Raw genomic sequence first — 23220 nt, 5'->3', positions numbered from 1 at the left:
TGTATAATAAAAATTATCTAAAGATTTTAATCTGTGAAGAGATGAAGGAATCATTGTGTATTTTTATTTTTACAATCCATCAGGAGTCTTACATGTACTTCATGTAAAATATACATGTATTCTTTCAATATTCATTTCCACTTAAAATCTCTAAGGAAAATTATCTTTTGTTAAATATCAGATTTTACAAAAACCAGTTGTTTTAAGAACTTTAGCATGCAATACAACACATTAGTACATTTTGAATGACAAATCTTATCAGATGTTTTATTACTAAAACATTATGACTACTCAATTTACGTAAATATAACTTTTATAATGATTTAAATTAATCTCTGATGAGATTATCATCAAAAAAAGAATAAACTTTATAGAGTCAATTGCCATGTATCACTGAATTTATAAAGTACTTTCTAATTGACCGGTACTGTGCTAGATGCTGATGATATAAACATTAAATGAAATAATTCTCACATGAACTTTCCATTCTAATGAGAAAAGCCACAAAGACATACCCATAAATATAAAGAAAATAAATGCAACCAAATTCAAGTAAAGTGGTTAAGCATGAGGTAGTTTGAGAAGAAAGAAATCAGTGATATGCTTCATACTACTAATATTGGAAAACATTATATATATATATATATATATGTTGTGCAACTTGGCAAAGACTTTATAATTTTCACATTTAAAACAATTGGTTAACAAAGGATTCCTTAGAACACATTAATATAGTGCCCAAGTTTTTTCTACATTCAATTTTCTATTGCCTATACACAACATAGCTAGAATACCAACAAAACGGATTTCCTCCAAAATTAACAAAGTCCAAATTTCTTTTAAAAGCAGAACATGAAACAGGGCCACTTCTCTATCATTACTACTTTTCCCTTACTTTTTAATGAGTATATACAAAAGCAAGAAACTTCTCCTAATGCTACTTGTGAGAACTGCTAATCACCCAAAATAAAATCCAAGGAGTATAATCTTTCTTGTTCTTCTTTTGTCTAAAATTATGTAAAATATGAGAAAACAGGTAAAAATGATTTCATTTTCATTGAAAATACAGCCTAGCATTTTTTGTTTGTGTTATGTTTACATTTAAAGCAAAGGAATAGGATTCTTCGAAGATGGCAGAGTAGGTCAGAAAATTCCAAGCTCTCCAAATTTCTCCCACAAACAAGACAACTCCACCTCAAGTTGAACAATGGTTAAAAGCAAATAGGACTTGGAACCGAACCATAGTTCTCTTGGGACAACTGGAGAAGATGTGAAGACAGACACAGGACAGAAGTTTGACTCATGTGAAGCCTAAAACACCTAGTTTCTCCAAGCTGTGAGCCTTTGTTATCTGGGTTATTAGAAAGTAGCTGGAGTAGGAGGCAGTTTTAACAAAAGCCACAGGAACTTTTCACTTTCCAGACAATCTAGAGTCAGGCATGTCTGAGTCGAGAAAGACTGAGGAAATCTCTTTTGATATATCAAGAACCACCAGGGCCAGCTGTGCTGCAAGATAGTACCTGGTGCAAGAAGGAACCAGGCACATATAGGGTTAGTACAGAAGTAGTTAGACTTCTGACTGCAGGCACTTAGAGGAGGGCTCTAAGTTTCTGGTTCCAGGCCAAAGGGGAGAAATCAAGGACCTTAGGTCAGAGGCACTATCCTTCCTACCATAAAACTAAAGATGAATGCACTTATAATGTCTTGTTTAAAAAAAAAAAAATGAGCCAACAAAGGATAAAGAAATGAACCATACAAAGTTATTATAGGAATAGGGAAGATTGGAATGCATCTTCAGAGATTATTGAAATTTAAAAAAAAAAAAAAAAAAGCCTCTCCTACACCAAAGTAACATTAAATGGTTACCTGCCCAAAAAGAATTCACAGAAGAACTCACAAAAGACTTTAAAAATCAAATGAGATAAAGGAAAAACCAAAATCTAAGAAAAACAAGATTTTTGCTGTTGCTGTTGGTTTTGCAAGGCAACTGGGATTATGTGACTTACCCAAAGGTACACAACTAGAAAGTATTAATAGTCTGAAGTCAAATCTGAATTCGGGTCCTCCTGTACTCTTATCCATCGCACCATCTTTATTGCCCCCCAAAACAAGATTATGAAAAGGAAGTCAATCAACTAGATTGACAACAATAACACAATTCAAATATGCTGGAGCCACAATTAGAATCACACCAGATCTATTGGTAACTACAATAAAACACTGCAGATCTTTGAATATTTTGAATATCAAAATCTAAAAAATTAAGGTTCTTTAGACTGAAAATAACATAGCCAACAAATTTAAGCATAATCCTGAATGAAAAAAAAAAAAAAAACCATATTCAACAAATTGCCAGACTTAGATGTTAGATGGGGGTGAAAAGTAGTTTTGAAATTCTACTCACATCAAGAATGGGTTAAAGAAGGAACAATACATCTATATCTAGAAGAATATAAACTTTCCTAAATTTAAAAAATATTATGGGGAGAAAATAGAATAAGCAGGGCCTAGAAGGGTATGTAGATTAATGGGAGTGGGTTATGGTTTATGATCAGGGCAGGGGAAAGGTAAAGGGAACCTTGCTGGGAAGGGAGAAAAGGGAAGTTAAATAATAATACCAAGGCAAGGAGGTAGAAGTAAAGTAAAAGGGACAGCAGGTATAGGAAATAAGAAATACAAAAACAAAATGATCAGGAATAGGATTTATTAGAAAAAATAAGGATAGCAATAACTGATTTCAAAAAATTCAAAGATTCAATCAAAAGAGAAATCTTCATTTTATGTAGGCTACATTATTAATAGTTTTAGACTACTCAAAACAACTAGATAGAATAAGATTGGAATATTGTTGTGGCATAGGAAATGGTGAAGTGGTAGATTTAGAAAAATATGGAAAGACTTGAACTTAAGAAGAATGATAACATAGCATCCACCTTCAGTGAAAGAGGACACATAAGCTCAACCCTATCCAGTTCAACCCTATCTAGATGTATATAACTATATATGTGTGTATATATATATATATATATATATATATATATATATATGCTTATTCACATGTGGTTATATATCCGACACACACACACACACACACACACACACACACATATATATATTTATATATATAGATATATATATATATAGTTTCTTGAAATGGAAATTTATTGTTATATATTTTAAGTACTTATGTTCTGGACACATGGCAATTTTTTCCCCCTATTTTGTATTTGGGTTTTAAATAATTAAATTTTAAAAATAAAGTAAAGCAGTAACAATACTGATTGATAGAAAGAAAAATAGATGGTCATCAGTATAACATAGACAATCAGTATAACAAGAGTTTTCTCCAAGATAAACCTAACTAGATAAAAAAGCTAGTAAAATACAGTTCATGGATATCCAAAGACAAAATGACTTACTTTGCTAATAAGGTAACAGCCATCTAAATGACAAAAACCCAGATTCAAACCAAATCTAGTCCTATTTTAAATGCCCTTTGTTATCTACTTAGTTTCTTCACCAGATAGGCATAGCAACATTTTAAAAATTTAATTTTAATATAATAACTTAATCTTCAAAATTTAATAGCTTCACATAAACTAAAGCAAATTTGTTTCCTATTCTTACCAGAGAACGTTCTTTCACATCTTCCAGCTTTCCAAAGTTTAATAGTTTTGTCTGCTGATCCAGTCAACATTAAACCTTGTTCTGGTAATATTTTCACTGCCCATACTGCTGCTGTATGACCCTGAAAAAAATGACTGGAATCATTTTAAAGGGCCAAAGAATGATCACATAACAGTCCAAGAAGATGCTCATTTGTTATCTTGACTATTTATAAAGAATTACTATACCTGTAAGGTCATCATGCATTTGTCATTGAGCCAGACTTTGGCTGTAGTGTCCCACGAACCACTAAGTAATGTTCCAAATTTTCCAGATGAAAGGCTACAAACTAGAAGGGGGGGAAAAAAAAAATCAATGAATATTTTTACATATTTTTCCTGTCTTCAAATCTGATTTGTGATACCTGAGTTTCTCATTTTAAAATATATCTTAAAAGTAACTATAGATTTATAATTTAAACAAAAACATGTAGTCTTATTATTCATTTCTTTTAGCTAAACTTACTATGAGGGAAAGGAATCCAATCATCTGTTCATCAAAATCAATATTCCTTTTCACAGTACAAATTAACAAATACCTATCATTTTTCTGCTAGAAAAAAGGGCATGTTTAAAAGAACAAACCAGTTTTTTTCCATTCAATTTACAACTAATTTGGCTATTTTCTACAAAACTGCTAATGATAGTTCTCTATTTCTCAAAAGATAAATTCACCTGTCAAATTACTATCATATTTTATATTATAGGTTTTACATGTAATTATCATACATTCAGGATTATTTTATGTACTATATCAACATGTTCCAGACTGCAAATTGCTTGAGGGCAAAGATTATGCTGTCTTAAGTATCTTTGAATCTAATTTCCATCCCCGCACTCCCAGTGATATTAATATAAACAGGCACTAAATAAATGAACATGGAAATATGCATAATTACAAAATCATGTGATCTGCTTATATTAATGTACAGTTACCTAAGGTATTTTAATGCAATTTATAAGGATGCCAAAGAGTACCACCAAAAGCAAACATTTATGTAGCACTTTTAAGATTTGTAAAATATTTTCTTCACAACAATCCTGGGAAATAGGTACCATTATAATCATTTTACAAATGAGGAACGGAGGCACAGAGAACTTAAGTGATTTTTCACTTAGCATCACATAGCTAGGAAGTTGACTAAGGCCAAATCTGAACTCAAGTCTTTTCCTGTCTCCAGGCCGACCTTGTACTTCATCCACTAAGCCCACAATGCTATCACAAAGGATCGCTGCCTTTGATTTTTGAGCACATGCAAACTAGACTTCTATAAAAGAACAAAAATCCAAATTATCTTCCTCTGCCTTAAAAGTCACAAATATTTCTACCATAATATTTGAAAGATATTTAAAAACTACAGAAAGGGGGATATGCTCTCCCATACTCCAAGTGATGTGAATAGAATACTACATTTAGAGTTAGAATCTAGGGTTTCAAGTATGGTTTCAACTACTTTTACTTAGCTTGTGTGATTTTGGCACAGTCATAAACTCTTAAGGCCTCAATTTCCTCATCTTAAAAATTCAGAGTTATACTATATGATCTCTTCCATTTTATGATCTTTTTTAAGATTATAAGTCAAAGGGACAATATGTTTTTATTCCATTTCAGAATAATTACATAGAACAAATCAGAATGTATAGTTTTATAACAATTAACCATTAATAAATGAACTGATAACAAACGAATAGTACTCTATTTTTGGAGATAAAAAAATAAAATATACTTTTCCAAAATCAAATTAAATTATACCACACCAATTTTAGGTAAATATTGCATTTCCTGCAAAAAAAAAAAAAAAAGGGGGGGGGGGAGTATTTGACCAAAGACTGTCAATTTTTTTGTGCAAACAGAACATTGCTAAATATTTGTTGAAAAAATATATGAAAACTATGAAAACATATTCATATAAATGAATTTTCTTACTTTCTAGTTATTAATTCCAAAATTATACCTAGCTTTACCAGTAAATAAAAATGTTATGACATTAACACAGTATTAAGACAAAAATGGAAATATTTTTAAAATACTTCATGAAAACTAGAATCACTATAGTAGAGTAGGAGCAAAATTAAAAACATGACTCTTATGGACAAGAAAATATGAATTTTATGCAACAAGGCGAGGATAAAACTTTAAGTGAAAATACATACCAGTATTTTTGTGACCTTTCAGTATATAAAGTGGTGCTGAATTGTCCAGTGTGAATATGCAAATATTGTGGTCATTTCCACCAGTGGCAATTAGTCCCCGAGGATAGATGTCACTTGATGGTATGATACATACACAAGAAACAAAATTGGAGTGGCCGCTCATACAGTGCATTTCAGTAAAACCCCTGTTAGAACTGAAAAATATGCTAATTAATATATTGTATATTTTTATTTCCACAAATATAATCTAAGATATAATCAACCATCAAAGACACAAAACAGTCATTATAAATTTTTTCTTGAAGTTGAATTTGTGTGTTATTCTAATAATACTATGGTAAAGCTACTATTAAATCACCTAAAATGAAATCTTAAAAGGGTGCCTTAACCCAATCAATTATTTTATTCTCTAATGAATTAAAAAACAAAAGGATATTCTACTACCTACCATAAACAAAATAAGTTATTTTTATAATTTGTAATCTAGTTGAAATGTCATTGAAAATAATATATCAATTAACATTAAGAACAAGGGATATGGAAAGAAGAGAAAAAAATTTATATTAATAGCTTATCATTGAATCTTCACTTCACTTTTCAGCACCTGTTACCCTTAAAGTCAGAGTTCTGGTTCAAGTGAAATGGTTCCTGTAATTATTAAAATTTGATCCACCATAGAAAATCTCAACAGTGACATTAAAATGGTAAAACAGGTGATAAACATTCACATAGCTCCAGAGTTGAATAATATGTTCTAATAAATGGCATGTTTATCATTCTAAATTACAGATGATCTAATACAAGAACATCAAACCCACAATTCAATAGTAGACATGAAAATGGGATTTTCAATCTATTCTACATGGCATTAATACTACAGCGTTCTTGTACTGCTTCACATAATCAAATCAACCAATTAAAATTTATCAAACATGCAACATACTTAGTTTGATAGTGAGGATGGGCATATGAGAAAAAATTACCAAAAAACACATGGTGGCAAATGACGTGTTCTCAGTAGTGTAGGATGGTTCAGAGAAAGTATAGGATGGCTAGGGATGTCAGAGATTTATGCTTCTAGAGAGAGGCAGATTAGGGTTAGGCAATCAAAGAAGCTGTTAACATCCACAAAGTCATAGGTTCTTAGGAAACCTCACTTGTACTAAATCTGAAGTTCAATCAAGATTTAGACCATATAATTCGAGGTGGGCCCAAGGAAATTGGAACAGCATGGTAACTATTCCAGGTTCATAAACATTCAGTATTTATGTTCTAGTCAAGCCATTCCCAGTATAGAAGACTCTCCCATAAACTAAAACTTCCTTCCCCCAATAACTAACTTCCTTCAAGGGAATTGTAACTTGGAAAGAATAAGGCTAAGCATTCACTTCAATGTAATTCTAAATCCTAAGGTTGATCTTAGAACTGTTCTAATTTCCTAGAGTACAATAAACTGTAATTACAAACCTACAGTTTTAAAATGTACTAAACAGTGCCTGACACTATATGGGCACTATATAAATGTTTCTTCCCTCTCTCCGTACTCTGAAGGGAATTACAATATATACATAGATTTCTAGATGTGGGGTACAACAAGACTACCTCTCACTTGGAGAGGTGAATTACCTATTGTAATATAGCCTTTTCCTGTACTTCCCTACCTTCAGTTTCCTTCCATGCCTTACAATATATCCTTTACACAGCTGCCAAAATAATTGTCCTAAAACACAAAACTTATTATTCTCCTGAACTAAAAATTCCACTTAACATGGTTCTACTATCCTCATCTACTATCTACTTAACTAAGAATTTGAAACCCTCCATGATATGGTTCCAATCTCTTTTCAGCTTTATTCTATATTACTCCCTTTCATATGCTCTACCTTCTTGCAACTACCAACTATTCCTTGATTTCATCCTGTGATCTCCTGCTTACATGCATTCACATTTATCAAGAACCTGTTTGTACTAGGAACTTGAAGTGCATCCTATACCTAGAATGCAATTCCTCTTCTACACTTGCTTCATTCAATGATCATCTATGGTGACACTTTCTACATGATAAGTTCGCTAATCGTTTTAATTAAAGAGTTATTTTCTTCATCAAATTTTCCTGGAGTACTTTATTTAGAGTTTCCTTTTTGGATTACCCACATTCTAACTTGTATTATACTTACCTGTATATGCTTGATCCTCATTTGGAGTATCCAAAAAGACCCAGGCACATCTTTAAACTTTAGACATTATTCCCTTTCCTACTAAATATTAATTAAACTCCAGATTTATATTCCCAATTTGAGATAACAGAGCCCCTCAAGGGTCCAATATCTATTGTTATAAAAGGACTCTTTAGAACAAGAATCCAGCTCCTCTAACAGAAAACTCATGACTTTTAGCAACTTTATGAAGCTGCTCTTGTGTGAAAGTGACTGTAATCTAGGCACCTCAAAGGCAGAACCAACTACAAGTAACTAAGAACTCCCCATAGCTAAGTGGACCTAGACCCAACACATAAACTACATCACAGTGTATGAGATAGAGTTGTAATCTCTGCAGGTGTTTTACTTTAAATCCTAAACCACCTCGTTTGGTCTATTCTTTTATTCATTACTAGTAGTAAGATTGATTCTTTCAAAAAAGTGCTGTAAGTACCAGGACTGATATTAAGGTCTGGGAAAAATGGTAAGGTCCTTGAGTATTAGGGTCATATAATTTTTCATCTCTGTTCTCTAGAATGAGCCAATTGTCAAGGACATAAGAAGGTGTTCAATAAATGTTTATTGAATTTAACTGAGGTGAATTTTATTTACCTTATGGTAAAGCAAATATCAAGCAATTTTTCCACCCAACTAAGGAAAATACAAACTATGAAAAGATGTCTCAATTAAACATTTAATTGTTAACACTGAAACCTAGGTTTAAAGATATATTACAGAATAGAAAATTGTATTTCCTCACAAATTTTTTTTAAAAAGGTAGACAATCATGTGAAAAACACTCAAGCAGTTTTTCTCATAAAACTAAATCCAGCCTTTCACATCTCAGTATTTAATGCAATATATGAAGAAATGGAAATGGCAATTAAGAAAATGGGATTTGGGAAGTACTGCCATACCTTGTCTAATACATACAGAAGAAATCCATGCTCAATGTAATATTTCTGAAGGTCCTCAGATATTGTTTTTGAACATCTCAAGGGATTCAGAATCATAGCATATAAGCTAATAGCGCATAAAGCTTCTTTGAAGATACTAGATATGTGAGCCTGGAGAAGAGAAGACTTGGAAGGACATAATAACTATCTTCAGCTATCTGAAGGGCTGACACATGGAAAATGGATTAGATTTATTCTGCTTGGTCTCAAGTATCAAACTGGGACCAATGGGTACAAACAAAAAAAAAGTAAATTTCATATGCTTGAAATTTAAAACAAACAAAATTTCTTAAATATTAGAGCTATCCAAAAATATGATGAGCTGCTACTGAAGAAACTAGGAGGGTACTTAAAACAAAACTACTGAGATGTATATACCCTTATTGGGAATGTTGTAGGAATCCTTTTTTCAAAAATGGGTTAGACTAGATATTCCCATTCAGAAACTATAAATCTACCAAAAGAATGGAATAGAAAAAAGTCAGAAAATAATATCATTAAAAAAGATGTAAACACCAGCAAATACCAATCTATGCCCATCATCTTTATAAAACTTTCTGAGATAGTGTGTACATGTATCAAAGTACATTCTTAATAAAAATATGAGAAAAGGCACTTTCATAGATAAGGTTCAACAGAAGTTACATCTTCAACACCACACAACTGAGCACGAAAATGTGTTAATTAACAAAAATAAAAGAATAAATTTGACTCAATAGAGCATTAAATGCATCCTTAACTATATAGTCTCTCTTCTAACAAGATCAAGATATAAAAGTTAAGATTATACTTTGATTTCTTGACTAATGCGACCATAGAAAAAGCTGATTCAAGAATATCAAAGCAAGACAGAAAAAGGAAGACATGCTAGCCAAAGATTTGCTAGTATAAGAGACTCCCTAAAGATAGTAAGGTTCTCTAGATGCTCATATTGCAGATAACAGTGTTTGATTACATCAAGCTCCTAACTCCTAAAAAGCCTCTTCAGTGAGATCCAAAATCATTCAAGAGGTGGGTATAACAACCTAAGCAGGAGAAATAAGGGGGATGAAGACCATGTATTGCTTAGACTATAAAATATAGCTGGGAAGTTGGCACATACCTACACACAGAAATCTATCTTGGACAGATCCTGCAAATGAAAAATGAATCCATAATTGAAAAGGAAAGGATAAGGTTTTCCGATGTGCTTTTGGAATACTGCTGTTAATGATCCCAATGTTTCCATAAAACCCACATTTTTAATACAACCATTCTCTCACTGGTGCTATATTGGCTTCCAAATATTAAGCTACAATATCCAAAGAATCAAAATTGAGAAACACCCAAAGAACAGGAGGAAAGACAAACAGTAGGTACAAGTAGACAACAGTGCAGTTTCACGGATAATCTGTATGCAAGTAGTAGTGTGGGGAAAAAAAAAACACTCATGAAATAGGAAAAGTGACAAACTAAAGATCATTTGGAGAGTAAAGTGTTGAGAACAAATGAATATTTCATTAGAAGCCAATAAATGCTAAAAAGGCAAAGAATGAAAGGGAGCTCCTTTTTGAAAGATTTACAGAAAAAGAGGAAATTCATTACTATAGTGACAGGTTTCAATTTATGCCAGGAGAAAGAGTATCCACAATGAACAGATCTCCATTATGCTGTAGCATTATTGTATATATAGTCAGCCATTCAACATATTGACTACATTCTAGAAATGTAACAGAAATTTATAGTGAACAATAGCATAACTACTGACTGTATCCTCTATTAGAATGTAAGCCCCTTGTGAGTAGACTTCCATCCTTTTTACTCATATCTCTAATTCCTGGCACACAAAATAGGCCTTTTAAAAAAAATTTTATTTAAGACACTTCAAATACTTTAAGCTGAGCAGCAAAATCCAAGAGGAAAAATTACTATCCTTAAGACATCAATACTTCTGACAAACTCTAAGGCAAAATTTCACAAGTGCTTTTATGTGAGTTTTTATAAAAAGCTTTTATAGAAATAAATCCAGCCATCCTCCTTAGTTTCTTATGCTTCTTTCCCCTTAACCACCACACCAATCAGCCTAGAGATCCTGAAACACAAAAATTCTTCCTGGCTGTATGCTTTAAAATTAACACTTGTCAGGATGCCTTAGAAGTACTAGAAGTAAATTTCTATTTTACGACAAATATTCTTAGGCACCCTGCCACCACTGAAACAGTTTCAATTTTTAAAATTTGATACTGTTAGGCTACTGAAATCTGACATACAAATACATAAAATAAGAGTGTAAAAGTGTAATCACTAGTACACACTGAAAGTAGGGGTTCTGAAATTCTTTGCCAAAAGCTTTACACTTATGTTGTATTGTTTACACAATTCCTTTCCCTGGACAACAATTCAGTGAAGTATTTCCCTGGGCCTAATCAAAACGAGCGGGACGTGGGGGGGGGGGGGGGGGGGGGGGGCAACAATGCAAGATTGAGTACTGGGTGAACTTGAGTCTGTTAGTTTCATCCAGTTGGAAAAAACACAATTAAACCTTAGGTCAGAATCTTTGCAGGAATTCCTAGGCAGGACCTTCAAAAAGCAAAGGAAGGTAGGGGCTGGACCTTGCCTCTTTCCAGACTCCACCGCCATGCTCACCTGTTCGGGGCCCACAAGCGGGTGGTGCGATCTCGAGACACAGACACGAAGGCTCCCGGCGGATAAAGGCCAGCTACCACGCCCCGCACGTCCAACTCGTGGCCCAAGAGCGAACAACTCAGCCGGTACCTGCCCCCGCCGCTCGCCATGGCCCTGAATACGCCGGGCAGCGCGGGGATGAAAGGAGGGGGATAAGGTGTGCGCCCGAGAGGGAAAAATCCTGGGAAACGGACACAGTGCTGGTTCCGCAAATTCCCCCAAAAAGCGGCCGGGAAAGAAGACGGCCAGAGATCACCCCCGATAAGCGGCCAAGCCACACGGCCGCTTTGTTGGAACTCTAGAGAGACAGAGCAGTAGACCGCGGCGGGGAAAAGTGTAGGGAGCAGGGGAGGAAGGGACCGTGAATAGCTGAGGACGGGCGACCGGGCGAGGGAGGGGGCAGGAATCTCTGACACAGCAAGCCCACACCGCACACCGGAAAGGCGTCATCGCCCGCAGCCGGGAGTGACGCATGGAGCAGAGGCCACCGCCCTCCCCTCATTCATTTTCTGCGCCCTGGCTTTCCATTCCTCCGAGACGATTAAATGGGGAAGATAACTTTGCGATCGAAAGGCAAAAGGCTTCGATTCACTTAGGGATTTAATCAAGCTCTAATTTAAACCCTAAATCAGTCAGGACTACAAGTCCCACAGAGCAATGCGCCAACCTGACATCGGAGAGGGCCGGGACCAGAGCGAGCTTCTTCAAAGCGGTTCTGGGAAGCAGAGATCCCCGCATTGCATTTTGGGAGTTATAGTTTAAGCGTTTTTCTGGTTGCAGCCTCACTAAAATTTTTCCTGCTTTTATTTCCCCCCATTTTATTTTTCATATATGTATTTTTTTAACAAGCCTCAACATCTGGGATGATGAACTAAGTAATGCTCCATGAAATTGCATTCCCAAACTAGATAGAATGGATTATTTGTATGTTTGATAGCACGTTGGACATCTGGAAATGGAAGTCCCCGTAAAAATCTTAAATTTAATGTCCACGACAGAACTCATTATGGCCCTCCCAAATCCTGAAGATTTTACCGTTTCAACGCCTTTTATATATATGCCTCCTTTTCCTTTTTAACCTTCAGCAACTTGGCATAAGCCCCCTCCTGGACTATTGGAATAGTCTGCTAGTTGTTCTCCCTTATTGGCCTCTTCCCCTATCCTCCAGCTGTCAGCATGTCCTTAAATATATTAGTCCGTTTGTTATTCCTCATCCCAGCATCTATTTAGCACAGTCAGTGACACCCAAGATCAAATATAAAATCCTCTTTCACATACAAAGCCCTTCAGAATTAGACCACCTCCTATCTTTCTATGCTTCTTAAACTTTCCTCCTCCGCACATATCCTGCAATCTAGTGACACTGGCCTCCCGTCTATCCCTAAAACAAGATATTCCATCTCCCAGTTCCAAGTATTTGTACTGGTTTACCCCAGTTTTGGAAATCTATCTAACTTCTGTCTTACTTCAAATCCCAGATAAAATCCCACCTTCTACAATGCTCTTCCCTGTTTCCCTTAATGCTAAAAAGGCATTTATGACTATTTCACCAGCACTTCCAATCTTCCCTTCCAATAACAAGGTATTGTAAATTACCCTTTTAATATACAAGTTTCCTACATGTGTACCTTATCATCATTCTCTATTAGTTTGAAACTCCTTCCCAGAGATTTTGTGAGTCCAAGGGGAGAATTTGCCACCAGTTCAGAACTGTTTGTCTTATACATAGCTATTTAAGTGTTGTCTCCTCTGTTAGATTGTGAGCTACATGAGGACAGGTATTTTTTGTTTGTTTTCCTTTCTACAAATCTCCTAGTAGATGGCATGGTACCTAGTACATAATAGATGCTTTTTAATACTTGCTGATCTTGGTGACCATGTTTAACTATACCATTGACTCTATGTAGTTCATTATTTTTAGAAGTCTGAATACTTGCTACTTGGTTTTAAAAGATTTTTCTTACTGAACACTACATGATGGAAATAAAGTTCAGTGAAATTATGAATCTTTATTATATAAAGTAAGGGCAACTAGGTGTCACAGTGGATAGAGGACTGGGCCTGGATTTAAGAAGATCAGAGTTCAAATTTGACCACAAACAATACCTAGCTGTGTGATCTGGACAAGTCACTGAATCCTCTTTACCTCAAATTTCTCACTTGTAAAATGAACTGGAAAAAGAAATGGCAAATACTCCAGTATCTTTGCCATGAGCACCTCATAGGATCACAAAGAGTTGGTCAAAACTAAAATGACTGAAAAACAAAAATAAAACTACTAATTGCATTAATTTCTTCATAGATAGTATGAAGACTATTTAATTCAAGAAATATCTATCAGTTAATTAAGAATTTATTAGTCATATAAGAACTAGGTTTTACTGTCAGTAAGCATCATATGTTGTTGGAATCTTTACAAACCTTTAAGCCATTGGAGTTGATTTGATCTTAGAAAGAGATATTTTGGGCTAGAACTTGAAACAAAGTACTAAGTGGAACTGATGGAAACAATGCTTGTGTTCACACTTTTAGAGAGCTCATAAGTATCTAGGTACACAATGGAGTTCACGCTTTTGGGAGAATGCAGGGCTTAGTATGGCTTAGTTCAAATTCACACCTCCCTTAGGGCCAGAGAGCACTCTGGGAGATAACCCAGAATCCCTCTCCCTCCAGAAGGCAGAGTTAACCTTTGGGAGATCACATATATAGGGAGCTCTTGGAGCTTGAGTTTAGTTCTTCTTGTGGGACTGACTTGAGTTAGTTACTTGAGGAGTTACTAGAAACTCTGGGAGCTCGAGAGAGTTTTACTTGGAGTCGGAGAGAGCTCTTGGAACCCACAAGCCCTATCTTTGAGGCAAGAGATTCATTGCATCTTCTACCTTGGTGCTGGGTGGAGGCTGAAGAAAGCAGAGGCAGAAGCCAAGAACAAAGCTGCAAGAGCTCAAGCAGAGAGATAGGTCTCTGGGCTAACCGGGCTAATTTGGAAGAAGAAATAAACAATTGCATTTTTACCAGCTGGCTGCATTTTGGAGTAATTATTGATTGTAACTGAAACTAAGGCTGCCTCCAGAAAACCTTCACAATATGTAATGGGGATAAACTGGAACCATTCCCAAACAAGGTTGCCCACTATCACTATTATTATTCAATACTGTATTAGAACCGCTAACCGTGGCAATAAGAATTGAGAAAGAAATTAAAGGAATTAGAGTAGGTAATGAGGAAACCAAATTATTACTCTTTGCAGATGATATGATGGAATACCAAGAGAACCCCAGAGAGTCTATTAGGAAAAAAAAAAAACTATTAGAAATAATTCACAACTTTAGCAAAGTTGCAGGATACAAAATAAATCCACATGAATCCTTAACATTTTTATACATCAACAAAATCCAACAAAAAGAGATACAAAGAGAAATTCCATTCAAAATAACTGTTGATAGCATAAAATATTTGTGAATCTATCTACCAAAGGAAAGTCAGGAACTATATGAGCAAAATTACAAAACACTTTCCACACAAATAAAGTCAGATTTAAATAATTGGAAAAATATTAAATGCTCTTGGATAGGCTGAGCGAATATAACAAAGATGACAATACTCCCTAAACTAATCTATTTAATTTAATGCTATACCACTCAGACTCCCAAGAAACTATTTTAATGACCTAGAAAAAATAACAAAATTCATATGGAAGACCAAAAGGTCGAGAATTTCAAGGTAATTAGTGAAAAAAAAATAAAATAAAATGAAGGTAGCCTAGCTGTACCTAATCTAAAACTATATTATAAAGCAGTGATCACTAAAACCATTTGGTATTGGCTAAGAAATAGATTAGTTGATCAGTGGAATAAGTTAGATTCACAGGATAAAATTGTAATGGGCTGAGGCTCAAGTTGATGCACTGAGGTCCCAAGCACGTGAGGCTAAATAGTAATTGGATTATACTCTATTAATATATATGCTTGGAGACAGAATGGCCCCCACCCACTCTCTGTGCAAGTCCTGATGTGTTGTATAGGAAATGACAATTTTGTTGGGTGGAGGCAGAGGGGCAGGAAGAGAAGCGGAGAGAGACTGCTGGCTAGGTTCTGTTCTGGGGGCTTCTGGTCTGGCTGGCTTCTCTTTTCATCTCCAATTCCCTTTTACCTCAGATCCTTCTTCACCTCTACTGAGAATAAAGATTGAAGATTTTTCCCTTAACCTGAATTCCTGACTCTGATTGATTTTAAAATACACGGTCATCACATAAAATAGTCAATAACTATAGCAATCTAGTATCTGACAAACCCAAAGATCCCAACTTTTGGGATAAGAATTCATTATTTGACAAAAACTGCTGGGAAAACTGGAAATCAGTATGGCAGAAATTAGGCATGGACACACTTAAGACCATTACACCAAGATAAGATCAAAATGGGTACATGATTTAGGCATAAAGAATGAGATTATAAATAAATTAGAGGAACATAGGATAGTTTAACTCTCAGACTTGTGAAGGAGGAAGGAATTTGTGACCAAAGAACTAGAGATCATTATTGACCACAAAATAGAAAATTTTGATTACATCAAATTAAAAACCTTTGTCCAAACAAAACTAATGCAAACAAGATTAGAAGGGAAGCAACAAACTGGGAAAACATTTTTATAGTTAAAGGTGCTGATAAAGGCCTCATTTCCAAAATATAGAGAGAACTGACTCTATTAAAAAATCAAGCCATTCTCCAATTGATAAATGATCAAAGGATATGAACAATTTTCAAATGATGAAATTGAAACAATTTTCACTCATAAGAGTGTTCCAAATCACTATGATCAGAGAAATGCAAATTAAGACAACTCTGAGATACCACTACACACCTGTCAGATTGGCTAAGATGATAGGAAAAAATAATGATGAATGTTGGAGGGGATGTGGAAAAACTGGGACACTGATGCATTGTTGGTGGAGTTGTGAACGAATCCAACCATTCTAGAGTGCAATCTGGAATTATGCCCAAAAAGTTATCAATCAGTGGGCTTATATCCCAAAGAGATACTAAAGAAGGGAAAGGGAACTATATGTACCAAAATGCTTGTAGCAGCCCTTTTTGTGGTGGCTAGAAACTGGAAAATGAATGGATGCCCATCAGTTGGAGAATGGTTGGTAAATTGTGGTATATAAATGTTATGGACTATTTGTTCTGTAAGAAATGACCAGCAGGATGAATACAGAGAGTCTTGGGAAGACTTACATGAACTGATGCTGAGTGAAATATGAGCAGAACCAGGAGATCATTATACACTTCAGCAACTATGTATTCTGATGGAAGTCTTCAACAAAGAGAAGATCTAATTCAGTTCCAATTGATCAATGATGGACAGAATCAGCTACACCCAGAGAAGGAACACTGGGAAATGAGTGTGAACTCTTTGTATTTTTGTTTTATTTCTCAGGTTATTTTTACCTTCTGAATCCAATTCTTCCTGTGCAACAAGAGAACTGTTAGGTTCTACACACATACATTGTATCTAGAATATGCTATAACATATTTAACATGTATAAGACTTACCATCTAGGGGAGAGGGTGGAGGGAGGGAAGGGAAAAGTTGGAACAGAAGTGAGTGCAAGAGATAATGAATGTAAAATATTACCCATGCATATGTACTGTCAATAAAAAGTTATTAAAAAAAAGAACTAGGTTTTAGAGAGATAATTACAAAAGTGAAATATTTATTACCCTCAAGGATCTTACATTCTGCTAAGGAGATGGAATATATTCACAGATGAATAAATACAGGATATAAACAAAATACAAAATTATTGAGGGAAAGGAACACAACCACTAGAAGTTTTTGAATATCTTAAAAATGACTGAATACTCTTTTTTGGAATATCAATATAGCAGTAGAAAGCAGGATATATTAAAGGAAACATTTTATGTAATTTTAATGGTACTGGACCATAGAATAGAAAAGATATTAAAGACCATGTAGTGCAATCCTTTATTTAAGAGATGTGGAAACAGACCCAGAGGATTTACCCAGGGAAGTAACAAGTAACAGAAACCTGAAGCTGACTGATTCTGATCCTAACTAGTAATCCTAACTACATGACCTTGTGTACAATAGAAAGGTATAAGATTCTAAAATATTAAAGAAAATGGCCATTTCTCTTTAGTATCAGTAATCATTAATCAGCAAACACTGATTATGCTAAGTATAGGAGTACAAAGACAAAAATGAATCAGTCCTTGCCTTCAAGTAGCATGCATTGTAATGAGGGGAACAACGTTTTCTTACAAGTAATATAAGTCCCAAGTAATTCGAAACTGGGGATAGATGTAAAGTACTAATAACCAAGAAGACCAGGAAAGGTTTCCCTTAATGGCAGTTTTCTAGTTATACTGTCACTTCCCCAGCTCTCACCCAGTGTAACACTTTTTTACTGAGATGCTTTTCTGTCTGTAATATTTAGGCTAAGTGTTTTTCTTACAATCTAGGGAAGGAATTTGTAGAGGCCCAAGGGTTCCTTGGATAGATTCAAAGAAGTCAAGAACTTAGATGGGGGCAAAATGACAATTTTTTAGTAAATAGTCAAGAAGATGGGAAAAGGGAAGTTGTCAGGTAATCAATGTGTGGCTATTTCACCAGCACTTCCAATCTTCCCTTCCAGTAACATGGTGTTGTACCCTTTTAACATACAAGTTCCCTACATATGTACTTTATTATCATTTTTTATTCCTTTGAAGCCCCTTCCCAGAGACTTTGTGAGTCCAAGGGGAGAATTTGCCACCAGTTCAGAAGAACTGTTTCTACAATACTTGGGCTTATTATACCTGCTTAGTAAATATGCCTTCTAAGAATTAATTCAGAATTAATTAATAGTATTACTAATACAGTATTAGAAACCACAGCCCCTCAAAGTTTACTTTTAAAACTCAATCATAAGCCGCTGCCCTGTGGAAAGTTTGAGTAATAACTTAAATGAAATTTAAAGAAGTAGTTCCAGAGGGGAGCTATTCTTATAAAACATAAAAAAATAGAAAAAAATAATTAGTTCATCAGAATCAAGACAGCAACCAAGTTTGATAGTATATGCAATATTCCACGCTTATTGTCCCTAATCTTTGGAAAAAAAGGGAAGAACATTCATTTTCTCACTTCCTGTATAGGGTCAATTACTTGACTAATTGTTATACATGGTATTTAAATTAAAAAAAAATTACATTATTGCAGTCCCTTTGTATATGCATATCTATCTATATATCCATTTATAATACACAATGTATATATATATTATTTCCCTAGTTCCAATTATTTTACATCAGGTCATACATTTTCATGCTTTTCTGAATTGTTCATATTTATTACTTCTTAAATACATAATATTCCATGAAGATCAATTACTAAAAGCTCTTTCTCTTTCCCTCTTCTTCATCCTTTGGCATTGTCATCTAATTACCTTAACTCTACTCTGTAATAATAAGGTGGCTCTTCAACACACCAAAATTAATCCTTCTACATGTGCCCTAATATAGTGAAGAAGTGTGAGAATTAAGGTGGGGAATCCCCTCTGATGGGTGAAGGTCCAATGCAAAAGAATTTGCAAACCCGAAAATCTGAGGCAAAAAGGAATTGTATTGGCACTGAGAAGCCAACTTTGCTAGAAAGACAGATTTCTCAGTGGGTTACCCACTTAGTCCTGGCAGGGAAAATGGCAAAGGTTAAAACTGAGAAGAGAAGATCTTTACGGTGGGCAAGTCTTGGCAAACAGCTATGCCAAGAAGAGAGGTTCCCTGGCAAAGCATAATCCTGTTTTGGAGTTCTGCAGAGATTTGGAGTTCAGAATTCTCTTTTATTAGCAATCTGAGGCTATGGCTTCCATTCAAAATTGAATGAGAAATCCTCAATGTTGTCAATGCCCCCAGGCCTAGATTTCCAGGTGAAAAGAGAGTATTTATCTTGGAGTATCAAGCCACTCAATGGGAATATCAGGCTGAGGTCTCCAAGTGAATGAGACTACTTAAAAGTTTATCGTCTGGGAGAGATGCCTTTCCAGAGGACAGCTTGAGATCTCAAATCTCCCTTCTTTCACAGATTAAAAGGGACACAGTTTCAGGGTTCACCCTCCTCACTAGCATCCTTTCAATGTAATATCCTATATCTCTCCTTCCTTTCTCAGGCAAACTCATGGGGAAAAAAAGCTGTCTGCACTCATTACCTCCAAGTCCTGTTTTCCCTCACTCATTCCTTAATCTTTAAAGTCTGACTTCTGTGTGGGGCAAGTAATGTCGTTTCTCAGAAACTATCTACTAAAGTATGTGAAACCTTAGGCCTCAGTTTTGATTTCCTAGAAATCACATGACCCTAAAGAAACTAAACTTAGAAAATCCCCTTATGCAACTAGTACCCTTCCCTAGACAGTTTAGCCAGCTCCTCATCATTCCACGTGTATAAACCCATCAGTTTTAAGGTCAATGGGTGGTGGGCGGTCTGCGGTTTTATACTGAATGCTTCTGTTTCTGTAAAATCTGCCTCCTCACACTGGACTTTCCAGGAGAAGACTGCCCACTTCTGATGAGATTCTAATAAAAGGCTTTCTATCTTCACTTTGAGAGGTCTCTGAGTAGTCATTTTGAGTTAGGGTCTTCATACCCTAGACATTTCCAATTCTCAACTCTCTCAACTGCAATTGATCTCTCCAAAATTACAAACAACTTAATTGACGTATTTAATGTGGTTTTTTTCCCTCAGTCCTTATCCTTTTTGAGCACTTTGCAGCAATTTTTGGTTGACTATCTTCTCATGCTATATGCTTTTTCTTCTCTAGCTTTTAATTCTTGATATTATTCTCATCCTCTTCCTCAAATACTCAAATACATCCTCAAACCTCAATACCTTTGCTGGATCATCCTCTACATCAATCTTCTTTATATCAGGTTTACCCCTATGCTTTTTCCTGGGTTCTCTTCTTTTCTCTCAAGCGATCTCTTCAGTTCTCATAGATTTAATTAGCAGCTATACAGTTACTCCCAGATCTATATATACAACTCTAAGTTGTTTTGTTGTTGTTTTCTGAGCTCTAGTCCAACATTGCCTATTAAATATTTTAAATTTGACTGATGTCTCATAGATATATTAAGCTTATCACATCACAACTTATATCAAATTTAAAATGTCAAAAAATTTTCTTTTCTGGAAATAGCTAGGTGACACAGTAGATTGAATTTTGTAGCTGGAGTCAGGAAAACCTAAGTTCCACCTTCCACCTTAGACATTAGCTGTGTGACCTTGCACTTAACCTCTCTGAACTTCTTTTTCTCACTTTTAAAATGTGGATAATAATATCACCTTCTAGGATCATTATGACAATTAAATCAGATAACATGTGAGGTGTTTTGCATACCTTAAGATACTATACAAATGGTAGCTATTATTATTTACTTCAAGCCTTCTCCTAAACTTCCATATTTCAGTAAAGAATATCACCATACTTCTAAGTTTCTCAATTGTTTAAAAAATTCTCCATTCTCTTTTACCCTACATATAGAATCAGCTGCCAAATATTGCTTTTATTTCCCCAGTATCTTCTGCATCTGTCCTCTCTGTCCTTAAGAAATTCTTAATTCAGGTCCTTATCACCTCTCAACTTGACCATTTGGATATTTTCTTGTCATTTTCTTACCTAGAATGTCTTCTTACTTCAAAACAACTTCCCCATAGCTACCAAGGTCATTTTCTGTTAGCATAGATCTAACAATGTCATTGTTTATACTTAATAAGCAAGAGGAAGGAAACATTTATTAAGCACTCAGTGTCAGACACTGTGCTAATCACTTTTAAAATGATTTCTCATTTGATCATATAATATCATTTGAAATAGATTTCATATAAACAGAATCAGCTACACCCAGAGAAGAAACACTGGGAAATGAGTGTAAACTGTTTGCATTTTTGTTTTTCTTCCCAGGTTATTTTTACCTTTTGAATCCAATTTTTCTTTTTTTTTTTTAATAACTTTTTACTGATAATACATTCACATGGGTAATTTTTTTTTACAACATTATCCCTCACTTCTGTTCTAATTTTTCCCTTCCTTACCTCCACCACCTCCTCTAAATGGCAGGCAGTATATCCTAGATATAATATATGTGTGCAGCACCGAACAGTTCTCTTATTGCACCGGAAGAATTGCATTCAGAAGGTAAAAATAACCTGGGAAGAAAAACAAAAATGTAAACAGTTTACACTCATTTCCCAGTGTTTCTTCTCTGGGTGTAGCTGATTCTGTCCATAGTTGATCAATTGGAACTGAATTAGATCTTCTCTTTGTTGGAGATATCCACTTCCATCAGAATACACCCTCATATAGTATTTATTTTTTAATAGCTTTTTACTTACAAGTTATATGCATGGGTAATTTTACAGCATTGACAATTGCCAAACCTTTGATTCCAATTTTTCTCCTCCTTCCCCCATCTCCTCCCCCCCCCCACCCCGATTTCTGGTTAACCAATACATGTTAAATATGTTAAAGTATAAAGTAAATACAAGTATACATGTCCTAACAGTTATTTTGCTGTACAAAAAGAATTGGATTTTGAAATAGTCTCATACAGTATTGTTGTTGAAATATATAATGATCTCCAGGTTCTGCTCATTTCACTCAGCATGAGTTCATGGTAAGTCTTTCCAAGCCTCTCTGTATTCATCCTGCTGGTCATTTCTTACAACAATAATATTCCATAATTGAATCCAATTTTTGTTGTGCAAAAAGAGAACTGTACAGATCTGCACACATATATTGTATCTAAGATAAACTTTAACATGACTGCCTGCCATCTAGGGGAGGGGAAGAGGGAGGGAAGAGAAAAGTTAGAACAGAAAGAAGTGAGTGCAAGGGACAATGTTATAAAAATTACCCATGCATATGTTCTGTCAATAAAAAGCTTATAATAAAAAAAATAGATTTCATAAATTCTTTTAAAAGGGCTTTAGCACTTGGCCCCAAACTGTTTTCAGCCTTTAATTTCGTGAACTCCTTTTCCCACACTGTTACTGCATAGCCAAACTGATCTTCTTGCTGTCCCTCCCTCATATTTCTTTGTCCTGGATGAACTCCCTTCTCACTTTTATCATGTAAAATCTTTTCGTTAAAAATAGATCAAGCTTTACCTTCCACATCTTGCATGTTATGGACCCTTTGGTGATCTGGGACTTCTATAGACCTCTTTTCAGAACAATGTTTTTAAATACACAAAATTACATAAGTAGGATTATAAAGGAAATCAATCATACTGAAGTGCATTTATGAAAAATTTTTTTTAAAAACCCTCAAGTTTACAGACTCCAGATAAAGATCCTCTTGCTGTACTTGATTCCTAAACTATTTTGTATTTAGCCTGGCTGTATTTAATCAATGGTCAGGGGGAATTAATAGTCAGTGACAGCCTGGTCCTTAGGAGCATGCACAATTTGCTTTGTCTTATGCAATCTTTCCTGAAGACTGAGCTTAAGTATAAGTATGTGATTGTGTATATGTGTGCATATACACACACATAATTTTATTTATAGATATATAAGTTTATATGTATGTATATG

The 23220-nt window shown here is 34.8% G+C and overlaps 2 protein-coding genes across 3 annotated transcripts in view; one reads left to right on the top strand and one right to left on the bottom strand.

Moving 5' to 3' along the window:
* The window catches only part of PLAA (phospholipase A2 activating protein), a 38844-nt gene extending 26567 nt beyond the window's left edge, over positions 1-12277 (bottom strand). Inside the window, exons 1-4 of one of the 2 annotated variants that reach the window (XM_031943330.1) lie at positions 11599-12277; positions 5820-6013; positions 3855-3955; positions 3628-3748 (exon numbers count right to left, since the gene is read on the bottom strand). In XM_031943330.1, coding sequence (XP_031799190.1) covers positions 3628-3748; positions 3855-3955; positions 5820-6013; positions 11599-11747 — 565 coding nt within the window. In that variant the 5' untranslated portion in view covers positions 11748-12277. The remainder of the gene's footprint in view (positions 1-3627; positions 3749-3854; positions 3956-5819; positions 6014-11598) is intronic. The other variant, XM_003761401.4, reaches the window with a different exon arrangement.
* The window catches only part of IFT74 (intraflagellar transport 74), a 229399-nt gene that overhangs the window by 29380 nt on the left and 176799 nt on the right, over positions 1-23220 (top strand). The gene's annotated exons all lie outside the window — the stretch shown is intronic.

This window comes from Sarcophilus harrisii, chromosome 1 (genome assembly GCF_902635505.1).
Source record: "Sarcophilus harrisii chromosome 1, mSarHar1.11, whole genome shotgun sequence".
In the NCBI taxonomy this organism is placed as follows: Eukaryota; Metazoa; Chordata; class Mammalia; order Dasyuromorphia; family Dasyuridae; genus Sarcophilus; species Sarcophilus harrisii.
Note: the sequence above shows the minus strand (reverse complement) of the source record. Positions and strands in the feature narration are given on the sequence as shown.